This window comes from Sorex araneus, chromosome 6 (genome assembly GCF_027595985.1).
Source record: "Sorex araneus isolate mSorAra2 chromosome 6, mSorAra2.pri, whole genome shotgun sequence".
Classification (NCBI taxonomy): domain Eukaryota; kingdom Metazoa; phylum Chordata; class Mammalia; order Eulipotyphla; family Soricidae; genus Sorex; species Sorex araneus.
This window is the reverse complement of record NC_073307.1, coordinates 134,587,235-134,608,371: the sequence shown is the minus strand read 5'-3', so window position 1 is coordinate 134,608,371 and position 21,137 is coordinate 134,587,235. Positions and strand designations below refer to the sequence as shown.

Genomic DNA, 21,137 nt, shown 5'->3' with positions numbered 1-21,137 from the left:
GATCAAAAAAAGAAGGAAGCCAAAGGGAAAGGGACTTGGGTTCAACTGAAGCGCCAGCCTGCTCCACCCAGAGAAGCCCACTTTGTAAGAACCAATGGAAAGGAACCTGAGCTGCTGGAGCCCATCCCCTATGAATTCATGGCATGGAAGTGTTTGTTTAAAAATAAAGAGACTCCTGGACTATGAAAAAAAAAAAAAAAAAAAAAAGAAAGGATCCAGTAATCCCACTTCTCCACGTCTATCCCCAAAACACAAAAACATTAACTGCAACATTAAGTATAATACGATATGGAAACAATACGTCAGTGACAAATCAATAGATAAAGACACTGTAATACACATACACACAATGGAACACTAAGTAATGGTAAGAGAAAATAAAATCTTGCAGTTCATGGCAATTTAGAGGAAACTGGAGGACATCTTGTTAGGTGAAAAAAGTTAGAAGTATATAAAACTTGAAAGTTAGAAGTATATAAAACTCGTCTGTGGCATAAAAAGAAAAAAAGGAAACAATATCAAAAGGAGACAAATCCTAGACCTCTGATTGCAGAATTTGGATCATTAAGCAGTGGAGGAGGGGGCTGAGGGAGTAGGGAGAGAAAGGACATGCCTGAGGTGACTTGGGGACAGTGAAGGGGAGGGGATCTGGGCACTTCACTGCTGCTGAAGGCATTTTGCACATTAAGTTCATGAAAGTTAACAGTATTGAGATAATGTTACCTAAACTTAAAAACAATTAAAAAAGTTACAAAATTAAAAAATTTTCAAACCATGTAAAATGACATAAAACTTTAAGTACCAATATATTATTTATTATTATTATTATTAAATATCATCAATAAGGCTGACTTAATCATTTGCAAAAATGAGATGGGGCCTACACCATTTGTACCTAATAACTTTAAGATTCTACAAACATGATGTATGTTGTTAGGAATCTACATCATGATGTTGTTGAATCACACAATTCTTGACAACAGAAACCAAACCCCAAAACATTCTGCTCTTGTTGTTTAAAAAATTGTTCTCATTTTAATGATCTGAGTTAGTAACAAACAGATATACAAAATTGTCTTTCACATTTCCATACATTGTGTTATGGACCACTTAAAACTCTGGACTACAAATGCAAGTTTCCTTGTATCCTTGATTTCAATATTTTCACTTATAAAGGTGATTTGTGAAAACATGCATTTGTGAATACAGATATCAAAGATGCACATGTAAGTTTATGCACAACCAATAGTGTACATTGTTCACTATCACATTTGTGTACATTTGTGCAGTTACATATGAAAAGCAACTGACAAAGTCACAGCTATTCTGGAATATTTCAAACTACTTGAAAAACATTTTTTGAGAAACAGAAGTACGGTTTAAAACAAAAGCTGCATCCTATAAATGCAATAAAATCCATAATGTTCATATCCGAAGCAACTTTTGGGGACTAAAGTGACTCAATAACCTTTCAACTGCACCGGTTTATGAATGTATCTTCAAAGTCACAGGTTGGATAGTAGCTACGTAATTAAAATAAATGTATATTAAAATAAAAGTGAGACTTTTTTTTTTAATCTTTGTTTTGGGACCAGGGATCACTCTGGGGGGGGGGGGGGAGGTATCATATGGATGATGCTCAGGGACACTCTGTAATGCTCAGGGATCACTCTGAGGGGGAGGTGTCATATGGGTGCCAGTGACTGAGCCTGGGTAAGCCATGTGCAAGGCCTTACCAAGGTCATATCTCATCAGCCCTGAAAAGTGAGATATTTAAAAACACAAGGAAAGATTTGAAAACAAGACTGGATAAGTCATCTGTGTCTCTTTTTCTGGCTGGTTTTGATTTGGGTCACACCCTGCAGTGCTCAGGAACCACTTCCAGTGCTCCTTCCTTCATGCAGAGCATGTCCAGTCCTCTGAGCTATCTCTCCAGTACATATATATTTTCAATTTTAGAAAAAGAAGTGGAGAAATTTAAAGACTTTTAAGGCCATCTTAAGCAGAGATTTTTCCTTTTACTGATGTTCTCTATTGGACAATGTAATTTTACAAAAACAGGCAATATCTATGGTTGACTTCTAACTCATAAATTTGTGATGTCATTCGAGGATCAAGTACAAAACTGGGTTATCATGCAAGAAGGAACAAGGAGGTTGCTTCTCCCACCACTAAACTGAACAAGAAATAAACACCAATGAAATAGTTTTTTTTCTGTTAGTTTCAGGTATTTGCAGGTAGGCATGTTTAACCTGACTTAAAAATGTCCTTCTAGGTTGTGGCAATATGCTCTTTCTCTCTTTTTATTTTAGGTCATACCCGGCAATGCTCAGGGGTTATTCCTGGTTCTGCACTGAGAAATTACTCCTAGCAGTGCTCAGGAGATGATATGGGATGCCAGGGATCCAACCTGGGTCAGCCATGTGCAAGGCAAATGCCTTACCCGCTATACTAATCACTCCGACCCTGGTTGTGGCAATTATTATGTGCTTTACCTTTTTAACTGTAGCTACATCTTTAAATTATGACTATATTATAAATTTTGAAGACCTGACAAGGAATGTGAATGCTAGCCAGCTAAGTATTTACTCAACTTCATACAAAAAAAAGGATTCATTTTCGGCTGTCAAAATGAGAATTTCACTTTTCTCTAAAGCCAAAGTTCGATAGGCGATGTGTCAAGTGAGGATGGTGCAAAACAGTATTTCTCCTCTAGAAACATCACAGACTTGGCTTCTGATATTATGAAAACATTAGTTTGGCCAAAATTAGTACAACTGCAAACAATAAGAGGGTAACAGTAGTTGAAAAGAAAATGATTATTTTGTACAGATTAACTTTAGGGAAACATTTTTTGTAGATCTTTTCATGAAGAAAATAAAGCTAGTGAGTTTGAAAATATACTTCAGAATCTATCCAAATACAAGATGGCTATTAGAAATATTTAAACCATTAATTATTCAGGAAAGTAAGCTGGGAAGCAATATAAAAACATATACTTCGAATAGTCCATTAGGAGGTAACAGTGATCACTCTTGGCTTTGGAAAGAAACCAATTTCGTCCAGAGTTCATCTCAGAAAGAAATATGGCTGCTTCTTACTCTTACCCACTTAGCAAAATTAACTTCAAGAATCTAATTAGATTACTTTTATCTATAAAAAAAGGTGTCTAAGCAAGCTTTTAAAAAGTAGCTTTTAGAATTGAAACATTTAATCCTTGAGAGAAACTGCTATTATTGAGGATCTTGTCTGATACAAGGATTATTTGATTAGGATTATTGCTTTTAATAAGATAACCATCATAAATAAATATGTAAGCTTAACTCAAATACTAATTTTTACCAAATGTAACAGTCTTTTATTCTCAAATCAAGTCTAAAGTTACCTTCAGTTTGCTTTTGCAGCTTAAGTATAAGAAATTGGCCTTTTACTTCAACATCAAGACAACAGCAAAATCTACATAAGCACCTCTTATTTGGGCAATCAGCAGTAACACTGCTTTCTTGATAGGACTTAAGGCACTAAATGGTGTTAAAAGAAACAAACATATGATGATTAACAATTTCTTTAGAATCCAAAAAAAGGAAATCTCATAGAACACTAGTAAAACTTTTTTCTCAAACAAATAAGGCATCCTGTTGGCAAACACAAATAAAACACAAGGTCATGTCGAACCTAATACATTCACTGTCTCAGCTAATCTACTTGAAATACTATGAACTAAAGAAAGCTACAATAGTATGTATAGAGGTCTGAAAGGCACCAAAAGGAGAGGTCTGCCACTTCCAGTTCTAAGAATCAGGTGGTTGTGTTTTACACTGCATGTATTCTGATTATGAATTTTATTTCTTTCATAGGAAAATGTGCCTAGATTCTTATTTTAACAAACCAGTCAATCAAGTGCTAGTTTAATGAGAAATCTACTTTCATGAATTAGAAAATCAATGCAGTGTCTAACACAGCCCCATTTATAAAGCTACACTAATTCTGGTACTGAATGCATATTCTGGATAACACTGAAGCAAGTCTGTTTAAACAACAACAAAAAGGTTACCTCAAGATAGAAGTCAACAGAAATTCAATATATAACTAAATAAAATTTACTGAAAATAATAAAAGTATAGTAGAAAATACAAACATAATTATAACCACAATATTTCTTGTGAAAAATACAACTACCAGTGAAATAAAAAGTACAAGTGAAAAATTTTCCAAAGGAAAAACAGTATAAAGGAAAATACTTTTCTTTGAGATAGGTAAAATAGTATGTCACTGTTATTTTTAATCACAATATAATTTGACATAAAAAGCAGTCACATAATTGCACCAAAATCCATATCCAGTTTCCTGAACATGTTAAGAGTAAAAGGAGTTCATAAAGCAGAATGTAGTTTCTGAATTTTATATTTTAAATTGATGATATTCTCATACAGAATGTCACATAACACCAGATCCCTTTTACATATTGTACAACACGTCCGCTTGTGTGGCAAGACATGATACAAACACACGCTTTCTGCCACCTCTCTTTCATTCTGGTGTTTCGTCAGACAGGGAAAACAGAAAACAAAACAGAACAACAAAAACAAAAACAAAGTTACTTAAGTGTTATCTCTCTAGCAATAAAGAAAAAATTATATTTAGTGCATGCTTCATCATTTGTCAAAAACCATTTCTGAAAATAAAACTCAGTTCCTCGATGATTTACAAAATAGAAAAATCATTCATTCGAATAAAAATGTGGTTGGGATTTAGGTCCACTTCCGAAGGAGTGACTTCCTTGGCAGCACCACTGTCCTTGAGCAGAGGTCACGATGCAAATTCCACGATCAAAGCAGGTGTGCCTGCAGGAGACTACGCTGAACATCGGTTATCTGAGGCCCTAGACCCTCTCTGACCACCCCGCGGCGCCTTGTTATGAGTGCTATCTCAAGTAGGTGGGATTTTTGCGGAAATGTTAGGAACATTTCTGCTGTACATGATTTAGAAGTTCTCCAAATTTTTCAAATAGGTCTTCCACCCATTTCACATTTTTCATACAAAGTTGAACAATTTCTTCCTGCCCTAAATCTTCATTTTTTTTCTGCACAGACGAAATCTAAAAGAAAGAGAATTGCCACATGAGCTTATACGCAATGACTTTATTAGCTCTTTGCAAAGACTTATTTACTCTTTCTAAATCCCGATGGAAAGAAGATTTATTAATTCACCTTTATCGATCATTTAAAAGCAATTCCATCCATGGAAGGATCAACAACGCAAGGATACAGTGTCTAACAGCAACAACAAAAAAAACCCACCTCGCACCTGAGTATATGTTTGGTTACTGAAGAGGTAGGAGAGGAAGCTTGAAGGGTGTAATGGTCAGTGGAGGAGGGGTGCTGGCACTTTGGAGGTGGGTGTGGTAACGCTGACTCCCTAAAATACATGAACATTTACATTCTGGGGGGCTGGAGCAATAGTACAACGGGCAGGGTGTTTGTCTTGCACACGGCCGACCCAGCCTTCCAGGCACTGCCAGGAGTAATTCATAAGTGCAGAGGCAGAAGTAACACCTGAGCACCGCAGGATATGGCCCCAAAACAACAAAAAAAGACCAACCTCCCAACCCCCAAACAAACCAAAAAACATTTACATTCTGGTAAACTTATGTTACCCCAAGAAAAATATTTAAAATTTATAATTCCAAGCACCAAAGCAATAATCTAGTGGGTAGGGTGCTTGCCTTGACTGCGGTTGACCCAGGTTTGATGCCTGACATCCTATATGGTCCCCTGAGTACCACTGGGAGTAGAAGAGTCAGAAGGAACCCCTGAGCATCACTGGGCATGATCCCCAAATAAAAACAAAAACATTTAAAATTCCAGTCATAGAAAATAACTAAAGTAAAATGATTAAAGTCTAGCCCTATGAATTTTGGCTCCTGGAGACAAGAAGAAAACTCAAAAACGACCCAAGCTTTCCCCATGTGTCCTATGTATTAAAAGCTAAATGACAAATTTGGAGGGGTCAATTATGCCTTTACAGTGCTGTAAGAATAGTCCACATATTTTGCATGACTTTTTTTCACCTTTACTAGATAGAGATAACATTTCATAAACACCTTTCTATATCACATCACTACAAATACATCAGATAAAACTTTAAGCCAATTCACCCCTTTTTAATTAAAAAACTGACAGCAGCAGTCAAAAAAGGGCAGTATTATCCATAACCTACTTGATATATCTCTATTTGACCTAGGAGGAAATGAATACTTATTCTCAAACCACGAAATGGTATGCTCTTCTACTAGAGTAATGTGTGAGCAACTTCAAATAGGATACTTGAAAGTTAAAATTAAATTTTAACTATCATTTCTATCATGCCAGGGTATAAACCTCTTATTTCTCTACAGTTAAGTGTGATAAAGTCATTATGGTAATATGAAAGACTGAATTATCAAAACAGTGGCTAAACTAAACTAACATAGGATCATTATGTCTTATGGAGAACATTCAATTAAGCAACACTGATTACAGTAATGTGAAGTGAGTACTAACACATTAAAAACATTACCACAGAGCTCTTCATTATATAAGAACCCACAACAATAAATCTCGTCATTCTTCTTTTTTTGCTTTTTGGGTCACACCTGGCGATGCACAGGAGTTACTTCTGGCTCTGCACTCAGGAATTACTCCTTGCGGTGCTCAGGAGACCATATGGGATGCTGGGAATCGAACCCGGGTCGGCTGTGTGCAAGGCAAATGCCCTACCTGCTGTGCTGTGCTCCAGCCCCCATTCTTTATATATTACAAACACACTGAAAAAAAATCTCTTTAAACATAAAAAAAAAGAGTATAGCTATGATATCCCTGAAGTCTGCAAAAAAAAATGCATTACTATTGAAAAGAAGTTTAAAATTATTACCTCATCTTTACATATAAGATAAACATGATATTTATAATGATGGAGTGAATGATACAAAGAATACAACTGGATCTTCTCTGGATCAACAGCAAACTCCTATAAAAAGAAAAAAAAAGACTATAGATATATATTTGATCATAGAGATATATTTTTCTTAGAACATCTGACCTAAGAATGCTTTTTTTAGGGGGACGAGAGTGACTTCCCAGTGGTACTTGGGAGGCCTGGGGGCACCAGTGAGGATTCTCGGTGAAGCAGACCTGTGATTCAATGCTGGAGTCCAAAAATGCAGAGTTAACGCAGGTCCTGGGTGCCAGGAATTACCAGGTCACCCCAGTGGTGCTGAGGGCGAGGGGGCCACCTGGTGGTGGTAGGGATCAAACTCAGGTTGTACATATGCAAGGTATTAACCCTGATTGCTATACTTTCTCCCGGGCCCTTTTGCAACTTTTTTTCATGGAGCTGTGGGTGCAGCTCTTCAGTAGAGTATCTGCGCATGTGTGAACCTCTCAGTTTTATTCCTGATACCTGATTCCTGATATATAACTTTATTTTCATGGAAAAAAAAAAGCGTCGATGCAAATATTAAGGATGACTCTGTAGGGATCTGCGAGATAGTGCACTGCAATGAAACGGAGCACATACTTTGTATGCTGCAGACCTGGGTTAGATGCCTGGCACTGCATGGTTCCCTGAGTACCTCTGAGTGGAGATGCCTCCCAGACAAAAAATATTTTCTTTTCTTTTTTGTGCTTTGTTTTTGGGTCACTTACTCCAGCTTACCCCTGGCTCTGCACTCAGAGATCACTCCTGGTGGGGATCAGAGGACCAAACGAGGCGTTGGGGATAGAACCCGGGTCAGCTGCATCCAAGGCAAGTATCTTACTTGCTATATTACTGCTTCAGCCCCATGAGTACAGAGTTTTTCTTTTTACTGTTTTTCACAATTATGTTCTCAGTACTATTTGGCATGCTCTAAGAACTCAGAACTTTTTTTTTTTTTAAACTCTCTTGGTTTTTTGATCCCCTGGTGGTACTCAGGGGACTATATGGGTATGTGAATCAAATCGATGTTGGCCCCACTGTACGATTCCATCTCTCGAATCCCTCAAAAAATTTTTCTTGAAAAAAATGAGTGAATCTTTTCTTAAAACAATAACAACAACAACAACAATGCATTACAATACTGAGGTGGCTATTTAGTCTTACACTAATGATACATTACTGGATTGGTCTTACATCCAATGTAATGAAAAAATATTTCTGCAACGAACAAAGGCATATATTCTTATGTATTTCTTCTTAGAGGCACCACACCCAGCAATGCTCAGAGCTTATTCCTGGCTCTGCACTCAGAAATCGCTCCTGGCAATGGTTGGGGAACCATATGAGATGCCGGGGATTGAACATGTGAAGCAAACACTCTACCTGCTGTACTACTGCTCCCATCCCTATATTCTTATGTATCTGTGAATATGTTTCCACAGGATATAATCTTGAGTTGGAACTGATGTTGTTAAACTGTTTCTGAAAAGGCAGTAACTCAAACTATCTTTGAAAATGAACAAATTTCAATGTTGAATTTGTTTTTGTTTGGGGACCAGGCCCAATGGTACACAGGCCTTACACTTTGCTATGCATCCGGGGATCACTCCTGGAGGGACCCGGGGACCATATGTAGTGCTGGTCAAGAAGACCAGGTCAGCTGCATGCAAGGCAAGTGTTTTACCCGCTATACTATATCTCAGGCCACTGAACTTCCTTGTTTTGGGGTGGGCCACATTTTCCAATGCTCAGGGGATCCGACCAGTTAGTAAACTGGAAGTGCTGGGTATTTCTCCTGATGGCACTCAGGGGACCATAGGATGGCTGGGCTCAAACCTGGGCATCCGTCAAATTAAAGCATATGCTCCAGTCTTTTGAGCTATCTTCCTGGCCCCTAAAGTTGAGCATTTTGAAGCTATGGAATCCCTGTGAATTCTTCTTATGGGATGTGGGCAGGTTAACTTACCTGTTATGCATCGGCAGCCAACATCAAAATTAACTATATGAGCATATTTGGTGTGTGTTGTGTAGGATGCAACTCAGTGACAGAGCACTTGGTATTTTGCATATTTAGACTGTGCTTGAACTCTGGTATTGGCCCCACCCCCTTTAATAAAAAATCCTCTTTAATAAGTCTATAAATATAAGCATGAAATAACTTTTAGTAAGGCTACAAAGAAAATTAAATAAAAATTTAATTTATATAATTATGTCATATTAATGTCAGATACTGTGTTAGGCACTGATTTAAAAATAAACCAAGCCCAAGTCCTTGAGTCAGAGCTGTTCATTTCTGCCTGGAAAGATTTCACGTTTGGCAACAATGGTAAAAGATATAATTCCATGAATTCAAATACACCTACCTGTGTAGATTTAGAGGTTGTCTTAGAAGTTCTTAGAGTTTTCTTATTATAAGCTTTGCCATTCATTTTGATTTTAGGAATAGCCGATCCCCCACTTTTTGCCTTAGAGTCTCGAGTAATTATCGTTAACTCAGGAAAGCTTTCCAAAGCATTCTTGAAAAGATAAAAAGACACCAGGAGAAAATCTAAATTGCTATTCTTCTAACATAAAAAATAAACACATACATACTCATACACACAAATACATGTGAGGGATATTTACAGTGTACTAAATACAAGATTAACAAAGTAATAATAATTAGAACATTATTAGTGTTGGAGCAAAATTAGGCACCAAAATCAATGGAATAGAGTTCAGAAATAAATGCACATATAGACATCTAACCTATGATAAAGGAGCTAAGATCATGTAATGTAAAAAGCAAAATCTCTTCAACAAATGCTGCTGGGAAAATTGGACATCCACAGGTTTTAAGCTAAAGCCCTCAAATTCTGTAAATCAGTGCCAAATTAATGATTAAAAGAAACTAAGTAGACTCTAAATTGGAAACAACAGCCAAGGACAATGAAAGGAGAAAGCTTTGTTGCTAGTATTTTTGGAGAGGGGACACACCTAGCAGCGCTTAAGCCTTACTCCTGGCTGAGCTCAGGGATCCTTCGGCCGTGGTGCAGTGCTGAGGGCAGAAACGGGGTTGGCCTCGAGCCAAGGGGAGCATCTATGTGCCACCAGATGTGACCCCTGAGCAGGGAGCCAGGAGTTAAGATCGAGCATCACTGAGTATGGCCCCCAAAACAAAAAATAAGGTAAAAAAGAGTAAATTTTGAAAATAACAACAAAACCCCAAACCTCACCTCCTCAAAAAAAAAAAAAAAAAAAAAAAAAAGATTTGAGAGCGGTAAAATAGAGTCCAATGGTGAGCACATGTTTTATATGAATGAGGCCCTAGATTTGATTGCCAGCATACAGACACACACAAAAAGCTTTTCTTGAATCTTAAATTACCAAGATAATGGTAATTAAGAAATGGTGGTAATTATTTCTAAAGACAATAGAACATATTTAAGAAAATTTTTTTATTAGTGAATCACCGTGCGGTACAGTTACAAACTTATGAACTTTCAGGTCTGCATTTGGTTTATATCCCTCCACCCGTGTCCATTTCCTCTACCAATGTTCCCAGTATCTCTCCCAACACCCCTACACCAACACCCACCACCCCACCCTGCCTCTGTGGCAGAGCATTCCCTTTTGTTCTCTTTCCTGTTGGATGTTGTAGTTTGCAATAGAGGTATTGAGTGGCCATCATGTTCGGTCTATAGTCTACTTTCGGCACGCAGCTTTCAACCAGAGTGGGTCCTCCCAACATCCTCTACTAAGTGTTCCCTTCTCTATCTCAGCTGCCTTTTCCCCCAGCATGTGAGGCCAGTTTCCAAGCTGTGGGGCAGACCTCCTGGTTCTTATCTCTACTACTCTTGGGTGTTAGTCTCCCATTCTGCTACTTTATATTCCACAGATGAGTGTGATCTTTCTGACAATAGAACATTATTTTAAGTATTTATTTGCAATACCTTACATTAAGCCATTCTTTTGTTTTGGTCTGGTGTCTGTCGACACCCAGTGGTGTCAAGATAAATGAACAGGTTGTGTGTATGTGTGAGTAAATCAGTAAGGAAAGAAAATTGTGACAACTGCACCAGGGAAAAGCTAACTCTGTTATAAGGATATACCGAAATCCTTCTCTATGCATACTAGATGCACTGTACCCACCACCACGGTCCCAGTGCCATCCTACCCCTACCCACCCATTCTACCCACTCCACCTTCCCCTCTAGAGTAAGAGAACACTGATCCTAATTAAAGGAAAAACTGGGAAAGTTTGGAAGAGGTTTTAAAGCCAAAAACTTAGTTTAAAGGGATTACTTATGAAACACACTTGAAAATCACTAGGTAGAATGAATCTAATGCCTGAAATTGAATTTAAATAGAGAAAAAAAGATGATTGACACAAAGAAGTCACATGATAAAAAGGCAAGATAAACACTAATAAAAACAAATTTCTACTGGGCAAAAATTCTATAAAATGAGAATTACTCCCATAAAATTTCCTTCAGATTATAATTAAGAAAGGCTATGACTGCTGTTGATTTTTGCTAGTAAGTCTAAAGGAAATACCTTAAACGGCTGATCCAAATGAAGATTCAAAAGAAGTCTCTTTCTGTTATCATTCAGCATACTATCTATTTTTTTCATATGAGGCAAAAGTAGCTCATCTAAAACAAGATAAAAGTGCATTATATTAAGATGAAATGTTAACACATAAATTTGTTAGAAAAATCAATCCTTTTCTCAAATATTAATCAGAATGAAATGCACTGATCCAGCTTGAACATTACAAAAAATTTTATGATATTCCCAATTTGCAGTAGTTAGAGGCAGAGAAAAAAGTAGGTAAAGAAAAATAACCAAAATCCAGCGTCAAAAACAGAAGGGAAGAGTCTGATTATTTTTAGAAAAAGGAAGAGTAAAAAGTATGACAAAGATTTCCACCCAAAACTTCTGCTTCCCTTTTAACCCTTAAAAGTTAAGCTTGTTTTCATTAAGAAATACGTATGTGGGGCTGGAGCAATAGCACAGTGGATAGGGCATTTGCCTTGCACGTGGCCGACCTGGGTTCGATTCCCAGCGTCCCATATAGTCCCCCGAGCACCGCCAAGAGTGATTCTTGAGTGCAGAGTCAGGAGTAATCCCTGTGCATCGCCAGGTGTGACCCAAAAAAAGACAAAAAAGAAATATGTATATATAGTTTTTGATGTGCTTGTTGCAGGGGTCACCTCCCTGGGCAGATGGTCCATGAGGGAGATACACTGCTAGGAAGGATCCCAGGATTTCCTCTGTGCAAACAATGAACCGACATTAAGCTCCTTTAGTACTATCAAAATATAAATGAATTACTTTCGGTGCTGCATTAAGTATTTTTGGTTAGCTAGAATCCCCTCATTTATAAGCTGAATAACATTTATTAACTTTGCAGTGCTGGGGATCCAACCAAGGGCTTTACAGATTCAAAGCATGTGTTCTGCCATTCAGCTACACCCTCCACTTTTTTTTTAAAGGATACTAATCACTTCTAGTTCCCTTTCTGAAATGTATATATAATTACCAGAATCTAGTTACGAACTTCAGAGCTGAGAAAGATGTTATGTATTTGGAGTAAAGCACCAGGGCAATGACCTGTGAAAGACCACTTTCTCTTGTTGGAGAAATAGCCTTAGTGAGGCAGAGTTTCTAAGGACACTATAATATAAATGAAAATTTTGTGGCTTTTTGTTACTTAGGGTGTGTGGGGTTACTTAGGGTGTGAGGGGTCACACCCTACAGTACTCAGGGGTCCTCCTCTGGTCACACTTGGGCAATTGTGTGGTATCCGTCATAGAACCCAGTCTTGCATATTCAAGGCGTGTATCTGCTCTAGCACTTGAGCCACACACCTGTCTCTGTGTTTTTGGGCTACCTGGTGATGCTGGGGTAGGAAGGGGAAGCCTACTCCTGGCTCTGTGCTCAGTCATAACTCCAACAGTGCTTGGGGGATCAGGTTATGCCCAGGATTGAACCTGGGTTTCTCACATGCAAATTATATCTCAATCCAATAAACTATCTTTCTGACCCCTGGGAATTAAAAAAAAAATTCTTTATAGAGAGATTAAACTTTTCAAATAATATAAAGATTTACATTTTACAAAAACATTCAACTATTTGTAATTATTTTAAATTAGTCACAAAAATATCTCCCTAATTCTAAATGAATATCAGAAATGATAAGCATAAAAGAAAAAAATCTAAAATGTAATTACCCCATGCCATAATGCCATAGAAACGGCACAGGGGGTAAGTTGCTTGTTTTGCATGTAGCTAATCATGTTTTGGTCTCACCCTGAGCAGCACCAGGAGTAATTCCTGAGCACATTGCCAGCAGCAGATCTGAGGCCCATAGATCATCCATCCATCCACCCATCCATCCATTTACCTATCCACTTATCTATGTGCTAACCAGAAATAGCCACTACTAACAAATTGAGGGGAAAAAACCATAATTAAAAACAACACTTCCTCTCCAAAAACAAACAAACAAAAACACCCAAACAACAACAACAACAACAAAAATTAGGGAATTAACTACTGAGTTTTAAAATTTTACTAAATTTTTATAGTTTTTTATAATGGTGCTGGAATGGGGAGGTCAGGGACAACACCCAGGGCACTGAAGGGGCACTGTGGCCACAGATTTAGGGCTGGAGCCCAGCTACACAGTGCTCAACCCCACCCCCCCCTCAGCTTCATCCCAGTCTTAACTACTGTGATCAAACTGGGGTGTTTTAAACACTAATTTGCTCTGTAACTTTAGGAAATACCTGAATTTCTTGGAATCTGTTACAAAAAATACTTTATACTAGGTAATCTCTAATGTTCCTTCCAGTTTTACATGACAAAGATGACTACTGTACATTTTTAGTAGCTTCTGGTGAATGCTGTAATAGCTGAAGAACATTAGATCTAAAAATGATCAATGTCATTCTTTAAGAATAGAAATTACATACATGGGGCTGGGGTGATAGGAGAGTGGGTAGGGCGTCTGCCTTGCACGTGGCCAACCTGGGTTCCATTCCCAGCATCCCATGTGGTGCCCCAAGCACCGCCGGGAGTAATTCCTGAGTGCAAAGTCAGGGGTAATCCCTGTGCATCGCCAGGTGTGACCCAAAAAGAAAAAAAAAAGAAATTACAGGGGCTGGAACAAAAGTACAGCGGGTAGGACATTTTTGCCTTGCACACGAACGACCTGGGTTGATTCCCAGCATCCCATGTGGCCCCCCGAGCACTGTCAGGAGTAACTTCTGAATACAAAGCCAGGAGTAACCCCAGTATATTGCTGAGTGTGACTGAAAAAGAAAAAAAAAAGAATAAAAGAAAGAGAATAGAGGAATAGTATCAATGAGTATAAGACATTGTTCATATGTAATAATCCGTTTAATTGATAAGAGATAATCTTTTACTGGACACAAATACACGATTTTAATCTTCACATTATCTGGCTAATCTTTCCAATTATTAAATAACAGAATATATGATCACCAGGAGTTTCCATATAATATACAGCAGTGAAATATTATGATAAAGATTTTTAAAAATTTTATTTTTATAAAGTTCACAATAATTTACTACATTTAATATTTCAACAACAATCCCACCATCTTTACACCTTCCCACCACCATATTTTGAATATTTCTACCTTAATCCCCAAATTCTGTCCTCAAAGCAGAACCTATATGATATTCTTGAGTAGAAGAAATTAGTGGGTTGTAAACTAATTTATCATGAATATTAATAAAATTACATAATTTGTTAACTGAAAGTATATAGAAAATATGACATAAATCACAGATTAAACATGCAATAATATATAGGGTTTTATTTATTTATTTATTTATTTTCACTTTTTTTGGGTCACACCCAGCGATGCACAGGGGTTACTCCTCGCTCTGCACTCAGGAATTACTCCTCGTGGTGCTTGGGGGACCATATGGGATGCTGGGGATCGAACCCAGGTCGGTCACATGCAAGCAAACGCCTATCCACTGTACTCTCACTCCTGCCCCTATATAGGAGTTTTAAAATCTAGAAAATACTAAGTACATACCATTGCTCTTCTCCAAGGCTTGCATTGTGTCAGGATCCAGAGCAATGCTAACAAGCAATTCCATGTAGCTCTTAAAGGTTTCCTTCATGGCTCTTGTGTTCAAAAAACGAGTGACCAGGGGAGCTGGAGGATCAAATTCTGGAAGGGAGAAAAGATGAAATACCACATTTTCTTTACTGAAAACTTTAAAAGCAAAAGAACCTATTAGCAAATATATGGTATAGATATATTTCAGATGCTCTTTCTCCTGGTTCATACACCAAAATCACTGGGCCTTTTTTTCTTTTTTTAAATCATTTCCCTGGAGATCTTTTTTTTCTTTTTGGGTCACTCACACCCAGCGATGCTCAGGGGTTACTTCTGGCTCCACACTCAGGAATTACTCCTGTCAGTGCTTGGGGGACCATCTGGAATGCTGAGAATTGAACTTGGGTCGGCCGTGCGTGTGCGCAAGGCAAACACCTTATCTGCTATACTATTGCTCTGGCCCCTTTCCCTGGAGACTTTAAAAAACCCAACTCATAATGCTATACTTAAGACCCTTTCAGCAGTCAGACATATAAATTCTTTTATAATAGTACACCTTTCACGCGGCCAACCTGTATTCGATTCCTCCGCCCCTCTCAGAGAGCCCGGCAAGCTACCAAGAGTATCGCGCCCGCACGACAGAGCGTGGCGAGCTACCCATGGTGTATTGGATATGCCAAAAACAGTAACAATAAGTCTCACAATGAGAGATGTTACTGGTGCCCGCTTGAGCAAATCGATGAGAAATGGGATGGTACTGATAGTGACTATATACTTTATATACTTAGTACAACTGGCAGGGCATTTGCCTTGCAGCACCCGACTCAGGTTTAATCCCTGGCACCTACCCCATATGGTCCCCGAGACTACCAAGAGTGATCCCTGCATGCAGAGCCAAGAGTAAGCCCTGAGCAACACTGGGTGTGGCCCAAAAACCTTACTCCTGAATAAATTCCTTAATATTCTATGTGATAAATAAGAAGTACTACCAGAAAGCACTTATGCCATACAGTCTGACAGTTATCCCCAAGAGAAACATCCATCAGTTATCTTCAAGGCTTAAAGTCACTGTCACTATCATTGTCATCCCACTGCTCATTGATTTGCTTGAGCAGGCACCAGTAACATGTCCACGTGAGACTTGCTGTTACTGTTTTTGGCATATTGAATACGCCACAGGCAGCTTGCCAGACTCTGCTGTGCGAGCTGGATACTCTCGGTAGCTTGCCGGGCTCTGTAAGAGGGGCAGAGGAATCGAACCCGGGTTGGCTATATGCAAGGCAAACACCCTATTTGCTATGCTATTGCTCCAGCCCAAGGTTGAAATAGCTCAGTTGGGAGAGCATTAGACTGAAGGGTTAAAGTATAGGCTTTAAAATGCCAGGTATGGTGTTGCAGGATGTGCCACCATTCATCACACCATCCAAAGTAGGCTGTGGCTAAAATTTGGTCCACTTATCATAGCTGTCAGTTACTGCTCTAGACTACTGAACTACAAATAGTACTTAGCAAATAGCACACAAGTTTCATGATTAATAGAATATGTGCTGTTGTATTCTTGGTTTTACAACAGCCTCAGATTTAACTTTAAAGACTATTATAAATAGGTATAAGCTAAATAAACTCTTTCATGCATTCAATAATTTTTTTATTAGTTTATTTTTAATTAGAGAGTCATCGTGAGGGTACAGTTACAGATCCATACATCTTTGTGCTCATGTTTCCCCCATACAAAGTTCGATAACCCATCCCTTCACCAGTGCCCATTCTCCACTACCAGTAAACCCAACATCCCTCCCCCCCTCCCCACCCTGCCACTATGGCAGGGAATTCCCTTTTGTTCTCTCTCTCTGATTAGGTGTTGTGGTTTGCAATAAGGGTGTTGAGTGGCCATTGTGTTCAGTCTCTAGTCTGTATTCGGCCTGCATCACCCTTCCCCCACATGACCTCCAACCACATTTTACTTGGTGGTCCCTTCCCTGAGTTACCCAGAATGAGAGACCAGCCTCCAAGCCATGGAGACAATCTCCTGGTACTTATTTCTACTATTCTTGGACGTTAGTCTTATAGTCTATTATTCTATATTCCACAGATGAGTGCAATCTTTCTATGTCTGTCTCTCTCTTTCTGACTCATTTCACTTAGCATGATACTTTCCATGTTGATCCACTTATATGCAAACGTCATGACCTCTTTTTTTCTAATAGCTGCATAGTATTCCATTGTATAGATGTACCAGAGTTTCTTCAACCAGTCATCTGTTCTAGGGCACTCGGGTTTTTTCCAGATTCTGGCTATTGTAAACAGTGCTGCGGTGAACATATAAGTGCATATGTCACTTCGACTATACTTTTTGGCTTTTCTGGGATATATTCTCAGCAGTGGTATTGCTGGGTCAAATGGGAGCTCAACCTCTAGTTTTTTGAGAATCGTCCATACTGTTTTCCAAAAGGGCTGAACTAGCCGGCATTCCCACCAGCAGTGTAGAAGGGTCCCTTTCTCCCCACATCCTCTCCAACAGCGATTGCTTTTGTTCTTTTGGATGTGTGCTAGTCTCTGTGGTGTGAGGTGGTATCTCATGTGCTTCTAAAGCAGTACGATAACTTCCAACCGGCTTCAACAATTTCATTTTATAAAAGAAATAACTAAGGCACCTAGCTTAATAACTGGCAGCTGCCTGTTGCGACTACATAGCACTATAACATTTAACATTCATAAATGGGTATATATGGAATATACACCATATGTACAACACTTTATCAGAGCTAATTCTTTATAGTTCCAGAGTTACTGCTTCCTAGGGCTTCCTTCCTTCCTATCCTTCCTAGGCTTGCTTAATTCTTTTCTCATGGTACAAGCATGACTCAGAAGTTCAGAACTAGAGAGACTCTGAGTCAGTACTCTGATCTAATTCCCATTTTCCCCAAAGTGGGGAGGTTACTGACATCACTAAGGCTAGAATGCACAAGTCTTCCTTTATAGCCCTTTCTACTTTACAAAGCTGTGTGTAGGCAAACAGAGTTTTCACTTACAGTAAATGGGAGTTCATTTTTATAAAAGTTTAAGCAGAACTGAGTGATTAAAGTAGGTAAGGGGATATATGTGATAACCTTTCAGTATTACAAAGTATAAGGCCCAAAAGGAGGGGGGGAGACAGAGAGAACGAGAGAGAGAATGTGAGAGAGAGAGAGAGAGATCGAGAATGCTGGGGGTGGGGGTGGGTGGGGTGGGAGTGAAACTGGAGACATGAGTGGTGGGAAAGGTAGACTGGTGAAGGGATGGGTGTATTGAAACCCAGTCATGAACAATTTTGTAATTGTGTATCTCACTGTGATTCAATTAAAAAAATAGTTTAAGCAGGACTTAATTAGGCAGCTAAAACTCTTGAAAAATGTTTTTTGAGGGCCAGAGATATAGTATAGGGATTAAGGTACTGGTCTTGTGTCCCACCAACCCTGGGTCGAATCCCCACTGAGCACAGAGCCAAGAATAGTATGACGAAACAAGTTCTAAATTGTCAACATCACATCTCTTCAATCATGCAGATAATCTTATTAGGATACTCACCCTCATTATCGCTACTATTAGAATGAATCTCAGGAGATGAATCAGATTGGGATGATGAAAATTCTTCTTTCCATTTCTTCCGTTTCTTTGGTGGTGGCTCAGCTTTTACTTTCAGCTGCTTAACTTTGGGTTTCACAGAAGGGGTTTTTGTAGTCACAGTTTTTGGTGTTGGAGGGTCAGAAGTTTTACTGCTACTACTTGGTTTTGATGGAACAGTTCTGTAATGTTACAAAAAAGTTTCACTAAAGTACTGTAATCTTGTCAAATTAAAAGACTAAACAATGAGACTCACTGAAGAAGAAAAACAATGGTCTTACCACACCTGCAAAATAAAATCCAAGTCCTACAAATTGATATCCAGGGGTGATGCCCCCGGATGAAATTCTCATACATTCTTTATCTGCTGACATTCAATACTCAGTTATTAAGGCTCCAGAGATGCAATTTATTTCTCTCTCCTTCTTCCTCCCTTCCAGTCACTAACTTATTTTCCAGAGAATCAGACTATCACAGAGGGCTTCAGGACTGAAACACAACTAATTACTGACAGCTCACCAGAAACACACAGGCTCTGGGGGTGCTAAGTTTTTATGTGAAGACTCAACTGCACTAGTCCTAGATCCCCTCCAGGAGACCTACAGTGTGGTATTCTAGACACTTGAGTCGTAACATGAGGTGGGATGTTTCTTATACCTTCCTAGTTATTCTCCTAGAGTGAAAATAACCTAGGGTCATACCCTCTTTCCGATACATACCACAAGAAATGTGGCTCGATCCGTTATCCTCTGGATCCATGCTCCAGACAACCAAGTTGAATTAATATTTAGTAACTCTACTGTCTACCTGCCTACTTACAAACAGGTTTTGGAGTTTTGTCAAGCATTTATTTCACTGGAATTTGACACTCCATTAGTTTCATTTTATACACATAAAGGGGAGGGGGTGAGATGCATCCTGTAATGCTGTTTTAACTCCAGGCTGCAAAAAGCTGTACCTGAATCTTCGGACTGTAAATCCTATCCCCACCCCACCCCCATGATGCAAAAGGACCCTGGGAAAGAAAATGGTGCCAGACTTACCATGTTTAGTCATGAGCTTTACAGTTCCTGTCTCATTACCTTAAAAGATACATTAGGTGCTTGGCTTTAAACTTGTATAGAACAACAAAAAAGTCTTTTTGGTTGATGTAATTCTGCCAGTAAAAAGCTTTCATAATTCTGCCAGTAATAAGCTTTCATACAACCACTACACAGTTACATAAGAAAATACCTGATATTTTGCGAAGGCTTATTTCTTGGTTTTTTGGAACAGACTCTAACATATTCCTTTTTGTTTGAACTTTCAACGAACTTCACATATATCCTTTTGTATTTACTCTTTGCATCTCCAAAGTATCCAAGGTACTAAGAAAAAAAAAACACTTTAATTACATAACTATATATTCTGTACATAAAGTATTTCTTTTTCAGTTCATAATTAAAACCAGTATTCTTGTTTTTAAAAATGTGTCTCTAGGGGCTGAAGCAATAACACAGCGGGTAGGGCGTTTGCCTTGCATGCGGCCGACCTGACTTTGATTCCCAGCATCCTATATGGTCCTCTGAGCACCGCCAGGAGTAATTCCTGAGTGCAGAGCCAGGAGTAACCCCTGTGCATTGCCGAGTGTGACCCAAAAAAGCAAAAAAAAAAAAAAAAGCGTCTCTAGCTAAGCTAATTATCACCCTGAATAAAAATGATTTCAGGGGCTGGACCCATAATACAGTGGGTAGAGTATTTGCCTTGCATGTGGCTTACCCAGGTTTGATCCCTGGGAAACCATAAGGTCTCCCAAGCCTGCCATAATATGCATTTAAACTAAAAATCATTCTGTATTTTTTCTAGGATCAAAAATATAAAGGTGGGGCCAGAGAGACAGTTGCGCAGCAGGGGTTATTCTGAGAGGGAGGGATGGATAGAGGGAGGGAGAGATGGGGGGTAGATATTTCTGGGGCAATGAGGTAATACAGTGTGTAAGGCAACTGCCTTACACACAGATGACCCAGGTGTGATCCCTGGTATCCCATATGGTCCCCCCAGGCACCCACAGGAGTGATCTCTGAGTGCAGAGTCAGGAGTATGACTTGACCACTGTTGGGTGAGACCCCAAAACAAAAACAAACAAACAAACAAGAGTTAGACAGGGGGATGTGGCTCAGCAACATGCCCTGCGTGAGGTCCGGGTCTGACCCCCAGCACAGAAGCCCAGGCGAGGCGGGGGAGGCGAACATAAAATAAGCACTTTACTTACACTATTTGTAGCAGCAAATTCTCTTTGTCCATCTCGAATTTCAGGAACAAATTTCTGTAATAAAGCTTTTTGTACTTTCCAAATAGCTGGAGGTTCTTTCCCTGTTTGTAAAGCTTCCTACAATAAGCAGAATTAATGGTATTTATAACAACTAGCACTAGCAACTTGTTGTTGTTATTATTGTTGTTGTTATTATTATTATTATTATTATTATTATTATTACAGACCCACATATCACAATG

At 38.8% G+C, this 21,137-nt stretch overlaps 1 protein-coding gene across 4 annotated transcripts in view; it reads right to left on the bottom strand.

Moving 5' to 3' along the window:
- Positions 1–777: 777 nt before the first annotated feature.
- The window catches only part of QSER1 (glutamine and serine rich 1), a 73,707-nt gene continuing 53,347 nt past the window's right edge, over positions 778–21,137 (bottom strand). For all 4 annotated transcript variants that reach the window (XM_055142175.1, XM_055142176.1, XM_055142177.1 and 1 more), the window contains exons 6-13: positions 20,896–21,012; positions 19,878–20,011; positions 18,609–18,826; positions 15,015–15,152; positions 11,494–11,591; positions 9,321–9,473; positions 6,913–7,008; positions 778–5,098 (exon numbers count right to left, since the gene is read on the bottom strand). In XM_055142175.1, coding sequence (XP_054998150.1) covers positions 4,958–5,098; positions 6,913–7,008; positions 9,321–9,473; positions 11,494–11,591; positions 15,015–15,152; positions 18,609–18,826; positions 19,878–20,011; positions 20,896–21,012 — 1,095 coding nt within the window. In that variant the 3' untranslated portion in view covers positions 778–4,957. The remainder of the gene's footprint in view (positions 5,099–6,912; positions 7,009–9,320; positions 9,474–11,493; positions 11,592–15,014; positions 15,153–18,608; positions 18,827–19,877; positions 20,012–20,895; positions 21,013–21,137) is intronic.